Source organism: Canis lupus, chromosome 17 (assembly GCF_003254725.2).
Source record: "Canis lupus dingo isolate Sandy chromosome 17, ASM325472v2, whole genome shotgun sequence".
Taxonomy (NCBI): Eukaryota; Metazoa; Chordata; class Mammalia; order Carnivora; family Canidae; genus Canis; species Canis lupus.
This window is the reverse complement of record NC_064259.1, coordinates 1,881,697-1,895,870: the sequence shown is the minus strand read 5'-3', so window position 1 is coordinate 1,895,870 and position 14,174 is coordinate 1,881,697. Positions and strand designations below refer to the sequence as shown.

Below are 14,174 nucleotides of genomic sequence, written 5' to 3'. Positions count from 1 at the left end.
ACATGGATGTGTGTGTGTAGGGGTGTGCACGTGTGCACTTGGGCATCTGTAGGGGTGTGTACATGTGCATGTGTGTGGTGTGTGTGTATGCACAGGCGTTCACATGTGCATGTGTGGGGCATGTGTGTATGCACAGCTATGCACATGTGCATGTATGTGGTGTGTGTGTACGGGGGCTGCGTAGGGGTATGCACATGGGGGACGTGTATGTGTAGAGGTATGCATGTGTGCAGTGTGCGTGGGGGGGCTGTGAGGGGGTGTGCACGTGTGGGGCACATATATGTGTGTGTGAGAGAGATCTAGAACTAGAGGAACAACCTTTGGAACAGGTTGGCATCTGTCTTAACTGTCATCTTTTTCTGACCTATTGACTTTAGGTTCCCTGCCCTCCCCTGGGTCATCCTCGGGGTCTTTGATGTGCTCCCTGCGTCCCACTGCCCCCAGTGTGCTCCCTGGGGCTGGAGGGCAGGCCGAGGCAGCCAGGCCCCACATCAGACCTTTTCTGGGTGTCATGGGGGCCTGTGCGGACAGGATGTAGAGAGGCAGAGCGAGGGAACGAGAATGTGGGGAGGCCTCCTCCGTGGCTGATCATGGTGCACATGGCAGTAATTCTGGGAGCTTCAGAATGTTCTCAGACCTCCAGGGGAAACGGCATAATGCCTGGCTGACTTGTGGACGATCATCAGAGGAAAACCCAGGTGCCACAGAAGGCAACACTGGTAACTCAGGACCCCAGCCACCAGGTATGAAGTGGGTGGGACAGCGAAGCACGATCGAGCTCCGTGGCCCTGCAGGAGAGGTACGGATTTGAGTTTCTAACGTCTTCTGAAGATTTGTCTTAAAGGTTGATTGACTGATTTTTTTTTAAATTTTTATTTATTTATGATAGTCACAGAGAGAGAGAGGCAGAGACACAGGCAGAGGGAGAATCAGGCTCCATGCACCGGGAGTCCGATGTGGGATTCGATCCCGGGTCTCCCGGATCGCACCCTGGGCCAAAGGCAGGCGCCAAACCGCTGCGCCACCTAGGGTTCCCTTGATTGATTGATTGATTGATTTATGATACACACAGGGACAGAGAGAGGCAGAGACACAGGCAGAGGGAGAGGCAGGCTCCATGCAGGGAGCCCAACGCGGGACTCGATCCTGGGACTCCAGGATCGCGCCCTGGGCCAAAGGCAGGCGCCAAACTGCTGAGCCACCCAGGAATCCCCTGAAGATTTTTCTTAACGTAAATCTTGACGGACTTCTTCTGGTGCTTGTAAAGGTGGTGATTTTAATATTCCAGCCAACTTTCCAAGTAGGGTTTGATGGTTTTTCAAAGCAAGGCTGTTGGCATTGGGGGTGGGACGGTCTTTGCCGTGGAATGCTGTTACGTGTTATGGGATGCCTGGCACCCTTGGTTCTCGCCTACCAGCCTACTGCCCTCCCAGTCTCTGTGAAAACCGAAAGTGCTCCCCACACGTCCCCAGAAGCCTCCGGAGGGTAGCACCACGCCCACTGTAAGAAGTGCAGATCTGACTGCATATCGAGGCTCAGTGAACACCTGCTTTGGGGGGGCTGCCCTAAATATTGTCCTGTTGGTCTCCGCTTAACCTCTCACGCTGGCGCACTACTGTTACCTCCGCTGGACAGATGAGGCAGTCAGAGCGCAAAGAGGCTAAAAATTGCAGGTATCCCTATGATAGAATTTTGTATGACCTTTGGCTAGAATTACATTTATTTGACGTGGAAAGTTACCCAGCACATGTTGTAAGTAAGGCAGCACATTACAGAGTAATATCTGCATGTTTGCATTTCTGTAAGTGCCACTGGTGGTCATATCATCCACGTCAGCCTGTGCACAGCAAAGACCTGGATGTGACATGTCTGTTATTGATCGTAGTTATTTTCACTGGGTGGCAGTAAAAGAGACTTTCACTTCTGCAAAGCTTAAACATTTTTAATGAGCGTCTATGACTTTATTAATTTTTTTGAGCATCTGTGGCTTTAAAGTAGAATATAACATAGTACAGCTTAAATTAGGAGTTCAGGAAGGCAGGGGCTACGGCGTCATGTGTTTTATTCAGAGGAGAGTGCTTTCTGCATCCACACAGGGCTGTTGACTATTGAACCTGTTAGTCGTGAGTGTGTGTGCTGCTCAAGCTGAGTTCAAAGGGAGCGTGAGGCAGGTGCTGGCAGGGCATACGCCGCAGCCAGGAGGGCAGTAGACAGCTGCCAGCAGTGTTGCACACTCAGCTGTCATATAAAAGACCAAGGACGTAGGGCCATTTCCCACGGGGCACCAGCTCTGTCCCCAGAGGAACGGGGACGTGCCACCGTGCCAGACAGGCTGTGTGTTGGGTGCACTACTGAAAAGGTAAGAAGGCCGTGCACTTTAGAGGAAATTCTACCCCAAATGCTTGAGATTACTGAAAAAGACCAGCGTTAGTGATCTGAAGCAGCATTCTCCAAATTTCAAAACCAGAAAAAGGTAATTTTACATCATGACCCCCCCCCCCACATTTAATGCATCATAATACGAGTTTTCACAAGATGCCATTTACCCTGAAAACATACTAGGGCGGGTGTGCCACTTCACCGTGTCCTGAACTTCCTGCCCTTGGAGGATTGCAGCCCTGTTTGAGGGACCCTGGTCGGCTAGGATTCCCGGCAACCCCCGGAGCAGGCGAGTCGACCTTCCAGATGCAGGTGGGGGTTCTTCTGGGCCACAAGGCTCGGGTGTCGTAGCTGTACGGATTGGGGCATCTGAGGCTGGGGTCGGGCCTGACTTTGGGGGCTGGCCATTGTGTTAGGTGTCGCGCTTGCCCAGTCGGGGTCTGTGTGTGGTGGGAGGAGGCATTCTGGAGCAGCGTTTGTGGGCGCGATGGCCGTGGTGGGAGGCGCGCATGCATGTCGTGTTGTGTTGACCCCTCCCTGTCTTGCACGGCGGACTGGCCTGCTGGGCCGTGTGCACGCTGTGCTGCAGCTCTTCTCGATGGCTGTTCCCCGGATGGTCAGAAACAGGCAGTTGGACAGACAGGAGCTCAAAACCCAAATCCAACAGTATTCGTGTAAACGTGGCAGGTGACCCACATTCAAAATGTCACTGGTATGAACTAAAACTGTCTGGGTGTTGTTTCTGTGAGAACAAGACCTCGTCACGTCTCCCTATTTTGATGCCGGGAAGCAAGCACAGGCCCGGAGGTGGGCCGCGTTCTCAGGTGGCTGTGCAGAGTCGGTCGGGCAAGCAGGAACCTGGGAGACCGCGTTTCCAGGCCAGCGCTGTCAGAAAATCAGGACGTCAAGGGCAAACTGGGGCAGATTGGTATAAAGCAAGAAGTCAGATGTCAAAAATAAAATTCAACAAGCTTGATTGCTTTTTTACATAGAATTTGAGAAGGATGGTCGTAAAAAAGTTACTCCCAAGATTTTGCTCACGGTGGGCTTGGAACCCCTGGGAATGAGAAGCGGGGGTGCAGCGGGTGTGTGGAGTTTAGGCCTGTGTGACCTCGCAGGCAGAGCTGCCCCGGGGGAGGCAGGGGGCCGCGGGGGCAGCCTAGGCACGTCAGGCTCGGTTTGAGCGGCCAGGAGCGATGCCCCGTGGCTCACGGCCTGGAGGGGGCGCAGGAGGAGGGCAGGGCAGGGCAGGGTGGAGGGGACCTTCCCTGCTCCTTCGGCTCACGCGTCCTCAGCAGGCCTCAGGAGAGGGTCAGAGAACAAGCAAGACCTCTTCTTGATGAGGTCCTTTTGAGACTAAGTAGCAAACCCTCTCAGTGGGCTCCAGGATGGACCAATCTTCACTGAGTGTACTTGATAAATAGAATCTTTTTCCGATTTTATTTTTTATGATTTTAAGGTGCACTGGACACAGCCTGAGAGGAAGTGTAATTAATTCTTCATTCCGTCTTTCTTGCAACGCCTCCTTATTAAGTGCCTCTCCTGCGAGGGTCGGAGTGTGCTGGCTGCTTGGCACGTAGCGCCGTGTGAGCCTGGGCTCAGCACAGTTTGTAGTCTGGCCGGGAGGTGGACGTGCGTGACCGGGGCCGCTGCTGCCCCAGGATGGGGGCGGGTGGAGGGCTGGGATCTGACCGGCTCCTGGAGGGGTGCTGTTTCAGCCGAGCCCCCTCTGCCTCCAGAGGCCCGCCTCTCTCATCCTCATGTGCGGACAGTCTGTTGTACTGAAGTGACTTGCTCCTTCCAGCTTTGGTCCTGGTGCTGCAGGGGAATAAGCCTCCCGCGGCCTTGGGTGTCCGGGATCCAGAGGATCGCAGTGTGGCCGACTTCAGACCTTGGGAGTTGAGCTCCGCCGAGGCCGAGACACGGCGCCGTGGAGCCAGAATGCTGTGGGCCTGGCCCTTCCTCCTCTGGGCACAGAGAACCCCCTGCAGCTGTTGTTCTGGAAGCGCGGCGGGCCTCTCCTGGCAGCTGGTTTCATGAGCTCGGGCAGGAGCACGTCGTGCGCGCCCCGGCCTGGGCCGGGGCTTCGTCTGTGCCTCGGCGTGCGGCCTGGCCACCGGCCTGCACAGGTGGCAGGACAGCGTTCCTGAAGACAAACCCTCCACCTGTGGGGACCCGTGGGCTGGCCGTTTCCTGACGCACACTGCTCTTACCTCATGGGTGCCGTAAGGCTTCTTAAGCTTCTTTTGGAATTCTCATGTGTTTTTCCTTTTTAGGTGTAAAAAGTTACTTGTGGGGCTACTTGGAATTCACTTGATTGTGTCCTTTGGTGAGATGAGCGACACGCGTACAGGGTCCTCCCCAGCGAGGCTCCCTGGGCCCGCACAGCGGCGGATGGAGGCCTGGCCCGTGTGGATGTGGCGGGAAGGGGGGCGAGCCGCTGTTTCCCACAGGACAGCCCTGCTCCCTCTTCACACCTCCCATTCCCACCCCTGGCCCCCCCATGCCCCAGAGCAGAGCCAGGCCAAGGCCTGAGGGGACATCTTCGGGGGGACCTTCCCTGATGCTCGCGCTTCCTCATGACATCCTGTTGCTGTTGGGTTTGGGTTCCAGAAGGAGCCTGTGGCTTTCCACACAGCCTTCTCTGCAGTTCTGGGATTGATCCTCCTGAAAATTCCTGTGTGTCTCCAGCCCCTTCTCTCCTTCTCCCTCCTCCCTCCCCCTCCCTCCCCCTCGCTCCCCCTCCCTCCCCTTTCCTCTCCCTTCCATCCCTCCTCCCTCCCTCCTCCCTCTCTCCTTCCTCCCTCCTCCCTCCCCTTCCTCTCTCTCCCTCCTCTCTCTTCCATCTCCCCTCCTCATTCTCCCCCTCCCTCCTCCCTCCCCTCCTCTCCCTTCTTTCCTCCTCCTCCCTTCCTCTTCCCTTACTCTCCCCTTCTCCCTCCTCTCCCCTCTCTTCCCTTATTCTCCCCGCCCTCCTCCCTCCCCTCTCCTTCCCCCCTCCCCTCCGCGGTGGGGATCCAGTTTCTACCATGTGCCCTGTTAGCTGTGTTCCCTCCTCAGATGGCCTGCTGCTCGAGGGCCCACGCATTTGTTCTGTAGTTTGGACATTGTGAGCAACCAGGTTAGAAGGGTGGGCACATGGAGGGGAAGGGGAGGTCTGAGTACGGGCTCAAGAGATGATGCAGTTTAGAGCATAAAATAAGCATGTGGGCTTTAGTGGAGGGATCTTGGTTGTTCAGATGCCTTGAAAGGGCTTCCTCATCTTAGGGCTGGTGGAGTTTTCCACCTCAAGCACTGGCCAGTAGCTGAACGTACTTGGAAATGATCTCACGTTTTTAGGCGGCACCTCCGCTCTTCCCTGGCTCTTCACTCTTCCTGGGACCCCATGAGCAAGTACCCGTCACGGGCCGTGCGCCTTGGGCATCGCTGGCCCCTGCAGGGAGGATGAGCGACCTCGAGCAGACTGGGTCTGCTCTCCAGAATCCCTCGGCCTGGTCGGAGAAACCGCCATAATTAGGTAGTCAGTCTTGGCATCAGATTGGCTAATTCTTGTCCTGTGATTTGTCGGTTCCCCGGGATCTCTGGCTTTCTGGGGTGTCTGTTAAAAAGTCCCCATATCTGTGTCATCGCCTTTCAACCTGTAGCCTTGCAAACACCAGATTGGGTGTTCCTGCCCCTGGGGCCCCCCCACGGCCGCGCAGCTTCTCCCCGTCCTGGCTTCTGTCTGCGGGTGTGCTGGGGTGGGGCGGGGGCGTGTGTCAGTTATGAGTGAGATCCGTGAGGAGCTCCTCGTAGGCCGTGCCGCGCGTGCTGCTCCTGATACGTCGTGCTGTGGACTCTGCCCACCAGTTCGTCTGCTGAAGCCCTGATCCCCAGCGTGGCGGTACGGGGAGGTGGTCTGGTGGTGATTAGGGCCTGAGCGGGGAGCGCGCACAGTGGGATCAGGGCCTTGGGAGACGCACGCGGGCTCCCTTTCTGCTGTGTGGAGGACACGGGGGGAAGGTGGCCTTCTGCAAGCCAGACAGATGCTGCTCAGCAGGACCCCCCCTCCCTGGCACCCTGGTGGCGGGCGTGTGGCCTCCCCACTGTGGGGAATGAGTGTGAGCTGTCGGGGCGGCCTGGTCTCAGCCTTCCTTCCCGGCTTGCAGTGGCCCTTGGTCTTCACAGTCAGCCTGTGAACTCCGCACAGGTTTACCCGTGGAAATGTGCTACCAGGAGAGGTCTGGTCGTCTTGCTGTAAGGGAGGATCTTCACAGCTGGGATTAGCCATTATCTTACCAAAGTAGGAGCAGCAGATTCCAGAACCGGATTTCTTGGTGCCTCTTCCAGCTCTTGGGTTTTAGTTTTATGTACTGGATATTGTGCATTTTTCACTGTTGTTATCAGGAAAGACGCTGAGCTCCGTCTGCTAGAGGACGGCTGCACCTGTGGTCACAGCGCCATGAACTTCACGAGCGTTTCCTGAACGACAGAGGAGAAGGAAATTGTGGTTTTGAATGATACTAATGTTGTGATTGAAAGTATTCCTAGCTCCGCGGACGGTCCTGGGATGATGGCATGAGGCGGGGGCGCCCGAGGACGCCCCCCGTCGGTGTTGTTTCTGTTAGGAGGAGAAGCAGTGTGGTGTTTACTGGGGTCTGCAGTCCACCCCCTCCCTTACCGTATGTGAGCAGGAGTCTTCCCTTTGTAGCCCTTGGGGAATTTGTCAGTGAAGACAAACGCACACCTGGGGCCACGCTGAAATCCTCTGATCGCCGTGGCTTTTCTGCAGGTATTTGTGGTTTTCCACTAGTTACTCAGACATGCATTGTGTTGGGTGGGGTGGCTTTGGCACAGTGACAGGGAACCGGGGCTCAGATTGGCCGACACAGGGGAAGAGACCTGATGCCACAGGCAGGGCAGACACGGGCCCTCTCCCACCGCCGTCAGACCGTCGGCTGCGTCCTCGGGCTACGAAAGCTGTAGGCACTCTGCCCCAAATGGCAGCGTCCACGTGGAGCCACCATGAAACCCGGCCCCCCAGCAGGCCGCATCCCGTCCCATTGGCACCGTTGGTCAGCTCTGTGTCCCTCGGTCCCCGGGAAGACACGTTGGCTCCTGTGGCCACCACAGAGCACCGCTGGCTGGGCCTGAAACAACAGACCTTATTTGTCACGGTTCTGGGGCCCGGAAGTCTGACGTCGGGGCTTCAGCATGGCCGTGCTCTGGTGAGGACCCCCTTCACGGCTCGCAGACGCTGCCTTCCCACTGTGTGCTCACCTGGCGGGAGAGGAGGCAGCCGCAGCAGCAGCGAGGGAGAGAGGGAACACGAGTGTGCCAGTCCCGTCACGGGCCCGCCCTCACCACCCCCTGTAACCCCGAGCACCCGAAGGCCCAGCCTCCTAACCTCCCAACCTCCTAACCTAACCAGGTGGCCGCAGCTGAGTCAGGAGGACGCGGGCATTCATCGGGAGAGGACGCCGCGCCGCACACACCCGCTGCCGTGGCGGGTGTGGGCCTTGCCCGTGGGCTCCGGAGAGCCTAGCTGCTCGTGAGGGGTGCGTGCAACAGCACACAGCCGCGGAGACAGGGCACCTCCAGCCTCTGTACTAATGGGGCCTCCTCTTCCTTGCAGTGTCACGTGGGAGCCCACGGGGGACGGGAAGAGGGTCATCTCTCTGGCGGACAACCACATCCTGCTGTGGGACCTGCAGGAAAGCTCCAGCCAGGCCGTGGTGAGTGACCAGCATACAGTTTTCAGCTTTTGTGTTTTTTTGATTGAACCTTTTGGCTGAGTTCAGAAGGCGGTTGGTGTATGCTTAGGATTTTGACATAGATTATGACGTGGTTAGTGAACGGACAGAAGCACCAATCGGGGGCCTGCATGATTGGCCCCTCAGTGAGCTGTCCGAGGTCGGGCCCTGGGCCCCGCACAGAACAGGACACAGGACCCAAGGCTGACAAAACCCCACCTTTTGGCCATATTTGTCCACAAGAGGCAGTGGGATCTCCCGAAGGATATTGTCTCGTTTAGACGCCGAACAAGTGTATTGTCTCTTCAATGGACAGATTTGCAGTCTGGTTAAAATAACCTTTTAGGTAGGAGCTGTCATAAAATACTAATTTCTCGGTGCTGGTGAGCTGCTTTCAAATTTCTGTGTGAGTTGAAAATGACGGTGGTCCTCGGCCTCTGACCCCCGTGGCCTGTGAGCCCCCTGCTGTGGCCTGTGACCCCATGGCCTGTGACACTCCCCCCCCCCCCCCCCGTGGCCCGTCAGCTGACCTTCCCCTCGCTCACAAGTGCACACCGTACCGTGGTCACAGTCACACCCCGTGCATGTGGTTGTGAGCGGGCTGGGCAGCACAGAGCATCTCCCTGCCTGAGCCGCGGCGACCTGCATGTCACCCTCGGGGCTCCGTTTCCACAGATGGGAGTGGCAGGCCCCTCACCGCTCCCCACGGGGCCGCACATCCTCACACCATTGAGTGTTTCACGCTGACTTTCTTTGGAATCAGTTGTGCCTTCAAGTATTCATCACCTCCAATACTTTGTCCGTTAGAATAAACATTCTGATTAGTATATATGGTACATGTTGATTCCCTAAAATTTTCTCTCTTAAAATGTGATTTTTTTATATTGTGTTCATGGTTTCATCGCATTTGTTTATGTCAAAGTAACACCTTTAGAGAGAACAATCTAGAGACTTGACATGACGAGGTTATGGTGTCCCCGGTTCTGCGGCCACGCGTGGCAGGAGGGACCAGAGCAGGGTCTGTGCACAGATTCTATAGTGGGGCCCGTCTGACATTGCTTTGTTCCCATGACACGTCTTTAGCTCCTTTATGTTACAACGCAAATAAATTCTCGGGTAGGCGGTGGAGATGGCGCTAATAGTGATTTATCATCAGCAGCACATGGCATCAAAGTCAGACTCTTTAGAATAAAGAGTTTATTACTTGAACTTCCGTGTTCAAGTTCTAAAACTCCGTGTGGTCAGAAGGGTGGTCTCCTAGCCTTCAGTGTGGGATGAAGAGCTGGTCTGTTTTCGTAGTGCCTAAGTAATATTTAAGGGGAAAATCATGGTTTTTATTTTTTTAAAAAGACATATTTCTGTATCGTGGAGTAGAATGCCACTCTCACCCAGATTTTAGAGCAGAACAGGAAACTTGAAGGTAACCCGGTGCCTGGGCTGCTGCTCCGGGTGGGCTGTGGGTCTAGGGAGATGGCGCTGCCCGTCCTGGGCGTGTGCCATGGAGTCTGAGTCTCAGTTGGCAGCAAGGCCCCTCCTGACCCCTCCTGTGCACCCCCCGCCCCCCGCCTCTCGCAGGTGCTCCGTGTACCCAGAGACCAGAGACAGGAAGGGAGCAGTACTTTCCTGCCGGAGTGCGGGTGCAGGAGATGCTGGGGGAGCTGATGGCGGGGGTCCATGGGCACCTGGTGCGCCCTGCCCGGGGAGAGGCCGCGGAGGGGCCGAGCCACGGTGCTGCACCACGTCCAGCAGCCCATCCGTAATCAGACGGGGGCGCCGCTCCAGACCCTCGGCCATCTCAGAATGATTTTATGGTAGGGTGATTAATCTGTAACTTATTTTCTGCAGAGACCAATTTAGTTTTCTCTCCTTCGTTTTTATCTGCCGTCAGCACTTCTGTCAATACCACTTTGCGACCCTCTGCCGTGGTATTTAATACCGAAACCTTCCTATCGATTCCGGCCATCTTCACACCCAGCTCCTCCATTTTTTTTTTTTTTTTTTTTTTATTGTTGGAGGATATTGCCTTCTGTGGTGAATCTAATCTTATGCTCGCTGCATCATTACCTTTTGCAATTAAATCGGAGGTTCTTTGCCATTTATAATCATTAGCAGAGCCCAGGGGAGGTCTGCAGGGGGAGGTTGCGTGGGGTCCCGGCCCCGATGAAGGCAGAGGGGATGCCTCGCTGTTTTGGAGTGTACTCATCCATCTCTGGGGCCCAGCAGCTCTCAGTAGCTGCGGAAATAAATAGCTTTCCAGGTGCAGCGAGCAGCAGAGCAAAAGGAAGATGGGTGCCTTGAGAGTTGGCTGTCCTCCTCCTTCTGGCCGCGCGTCAGGGTGGGGGCTTCTCAAGGATGAACCCGGGGCGGCACCTGCCCGGCGGTACCGGCGTTCAGGAACGCTTCTCAGAAGGAGCGGAATGGGCTTCAAGGACACGGCGTTCTTTCAGAAATGTTCCAATCTGAGGTTTAAAACCTATGGCAAGGGCTGCACATACGGGGGAGGAGCTAGCGGTGGCAGCTCAGGGCACGTCCGCTGTGCCTGAAATAGAAAACATGCGTTTGTTCTTGGGGACCGGGGTGGGGGGGGAGGCTGGGCGGATGCAGGGCTGGCTCCGTGTCACCTCCCTCCTGGGAGCCTGGTTGTCACCTGCCACACGGTGACCACGCCTCATGCCCGGCTGCTGTCTCCACACGTGGCCCCGATGGGAGAAGGAGGCTCACTCACTCGCGTATCTCTGTGCTTAGTCTGGCGGCCTGGGACGAAGGGCTGGACCCGGACGCCTGCCTAGTGCCCAGCAATGGCGAGGCCGCGTCTGGCCGGCCCCTGGGAACCTGTTCTCCTGCCCGGGGCTGGAGGGCCTGTTGTGGCGCTAGCGTGAGTGTCACATGACGTGGTCGCTCCACCCCACGCGAGTGTCCCCTTCCTCCCTGTCCCATCTGCTCAGCAAGGCCTCTCGCCTGCTGAAAGGTTTTCATCTTTTTTTAAATAGACTTTATTATTTAGAGCAGTTTAACTGGTTCACGGCAAAATCGAAAGAAGGGAGCAGAGACGACCCTGCCTCACCTGCGCATCCCCACCAGAGGGGACGTTTGCTGCACTCGATGGGCCCGCCGGGCCGGGCTCGTCCTCCCTGACCTCACCTGATGTCCGTGATCTTCGCTGACGTGGCCGCTCTTTCCCCGTCTGGGGCGTGTGGGCCACATCCACGTGCATGTGCTCACTCAGCATGTGCAGATGCCAGCGTTGAGGACAGGGCAGGGGGATGCGTGGAGCCCCAGGCATCCACACTGTGCCTTTGCAGCTGTGACGGGGCTCAGCCGGTCGCTGACAGACCTTGGTCCCTCGCTGATGTAAAGCAATCCACATAAGGACCAGATCTCGGTGTCACAGAACTCGACGCCCTTGCTTGATAGCTGAGAAAAAGTTAGGCCCGAAGGCCCAGGGGACGTCCTGGAGGTGGCACGGTCGCAGGAATAGATTCAGGGCTGCACCCCTGACCGCGCTCCCCTGCCGTGCGAAGGGCTGCTGTGGCCCCGCAGGTGTGTGCTGCACGTCGCTGGCCCGAGCCTCGGCCCCGGCCTGTCTTCACCGCCAGTCACATTTGGTCTGTGAGGGTGCATGGGAGTGTTGCAAACAGTCAGCATTTATTTGGAGCTGAACCTAGTAAATAGGATGGTTGACCAAGCTTTGTGAAACTGGTCCACAGAAAACAGGTTAAAACTCTGAAAGCTGGCTTTCTGGTGAGTCTCATAAAAAGAACTTCCAAATATTTGAGCACTGCTGCCTCGCTGACAGTAAAGAGAACCCCTCGAGCCCTGGGTTTCGGACAGCAGCCACTGGAGTTGATGCCTCAGGGTAGTCATTTAAAAAAAAAAATGTGATTTTCAAGAAAATACAGAGTATTGCGTATCTCAATGTAGCATAAAAGCTACATATAGCTTTTGACTTTACACAAATCAGAGACAACAGGAATCGTCTTCCATTAGATCTTGGAAAAAGTCACCCCGCACAGAACAGGCTGGGCGTTGGTGTCTGGCAGACATGCACTTCTCAAGCTCTCAAAAGCTTCTTTCTAGCAGCAGTGCATGAGAGTGAACAGTGCGTTTGGCAAACTCAGTGAGTTTAAGGGGACGCAGCTGCCGTGGAGATGTGATACGTGCCCCTCGGTGGGGCCGGGCTCTGAACGTGGACACACGGCCTCGGCTTTCCAGGGTTCGAACATCTTCCAGTGTTGGGGCCCACAGCACAGAGGTGATTTCATTTCAGCTTGCGGGCTTTGCCTCGACAGGCTGGGACAGGCACAGGCCGGCGGCTGTGGTGAAGGCAGCCGCGGCAGTCCCGGGGCCTGGGGGGGGGGGGCGGGGAAGCTGAAGGCCACGACTCCGTGGCGGGAGTCCAGGCAGCCTTCTGAGCCTCGACATCAGGTCCCGTTCCTGCCACTCACACCCAGGTGACCTTGGACAAGTGGCGTGTCCACACCTCTGTGTCCTCATCTGGAAAGTCAGGACCGGATTCCACGTCCATAAAGTAGGACAGCATCTCAGTGCCCGTTGGACGGACGGGCAGACGAGTGGGTGGAGGGAGGAAGCCAGCAGTGGAGGGAGGGACTCCGCGGACAGAGAGGAATGAAGGTCAGGTCAACAGGATCCCAGTACAAAGGCCCGAGGTCCAGAGGGGAGAACCTGAGGCACCAGACAGCGACCCCTGTGCGCTTCCTAATGAAACCTTCCCCCAGAGGGGAGGGTCACACCCGACACGGGACGGACACAGGTGCTGTCATCGTGGCAGCGCTTCCAAGTTCTTCTCCTTTGTTCTTTCTCATAAGAGAATTTCCCCCGCGCCAGAGATCAGCTATAATTAGATCTCTCTCCAGCAGATCACCGGCGTCTAAGTGGCGTGACCAGGTGTTGGGTATATTCTCCTCCAGCTTGGTCAAAAAATTTAAATCTGCCTCAGGACCTTTCCCGTTTCGAGTGTGGCACTGAAGTCAGGCCACAGTTACGGGCGCAGGACACACGTCTTCCTCTGCAAAGAGCTTAGGCTCTGGGGCAGCAAAGGGGGCAAAGCCCTTTTCATTCTGTTCTTCCTACAAATAGAGTCCAGTTGGAAATAAGCTAATAATAAATGTAAAATGACCTCAAATTCTCTCACCAGGGCTGGCACCTGATGCCCTGTGTGCGTTTTGTAAGGACAGGAAGGCTCTGGCTTCCAGGAGGCCAGCTCTGTGGAGCCTGGAACGCTTCCTCTGGGGGAACCGAGTCTGCGGAGGGGCGGGGGACCTGCTAGGCTTTCCTGGGGCCACACTCAGGAGCCGGGAACGCCCACCCCCGTGGCCCGGGCGCCTGTCCGCACACGCCCCGGCAGCCAGGGTCCTGCCCCGGCTGGCCCTGACCCCCGACAGGTGGCGCTTCTCCTTTCTGTTCCGCAGCCGAGGGCAGCGATGGGCTGTGCTGTGCTGCTGAATCCACTCCCACCACCGCACCATCAATGCTCGTGCCTTGCCCTGCGCCCCGGACGACACGCCCCATGCCTTCTGTGGACCCCGAGCACAGACCAGGGCTCCCGGTACTGGGCAGGTGCTTGGCCCCACGGGGCAGGTTCTTAACGAGCTCCACCTCACGAGCGCATTGCAGGAGGGAAGCCAGGCTCAAAGGGACTGGGTCACTGGTCAGGTCACTGGGAAGCCGCGCAGGGGCTCTGGCTCTGGGCAGTCGTCACGGTCAAAGCTGGTGCTGGGATTTCCAGCCTGAGAGAGGCCGGCGGCGTCCCCATGTCTGGGGCCCAGGAGGGCAGAGCTCGTGGGTGTGCAGAGCCCGGCGGGGCACAGGGGCTCGGGCAGTGGCCACGGCCGTCGTGTGAGCGTGGCCCCCGCAGGCCGTGCCGCTTGCTGGGTGACTGCGTCGTGTCTCTTGCGCCCTGAGAGCTGTGCCTGCTCTTCCTCCCCATTGCCGCCCTCCTGACTGCCCAGCCGCCGCTCCGCTGTCGGTGGTGGTGGGCAGCGCGCACCTCTCTGCTGCGTTCCCTCTGCCCGCTGGCACTGTTGTCGGCCCGGGTCTTGGGTG

General features: G+C 57.0%; 1 protein-coding gene across 9 annotated transcripts in view; it reads left to right on the top strand.

Moving 5' to 3' along the window:
- The window catches only part of EIPR1 (EARP complex and GARP complex interacting protein 1), a 120,485-nt gene that overhangs the window by 94,216 nt on the left and 12,095 nt on the right, over nt 1-14,174 (top strand). For all 9 annotated transcript variants that reach the window (XM_025454767.3, XM_049096000.1, XM_049096001.1 and 6 more), the window contains one exon: nt 7,994-8,093. In XM_025454767.3, the coding sequence (XP_025310552.1) occupies nt 7,994-8,093 (100 nt within the window). The remainder of the gene's footprint in view (nt 1-7,993; nt 8,094-14,174) is intronic.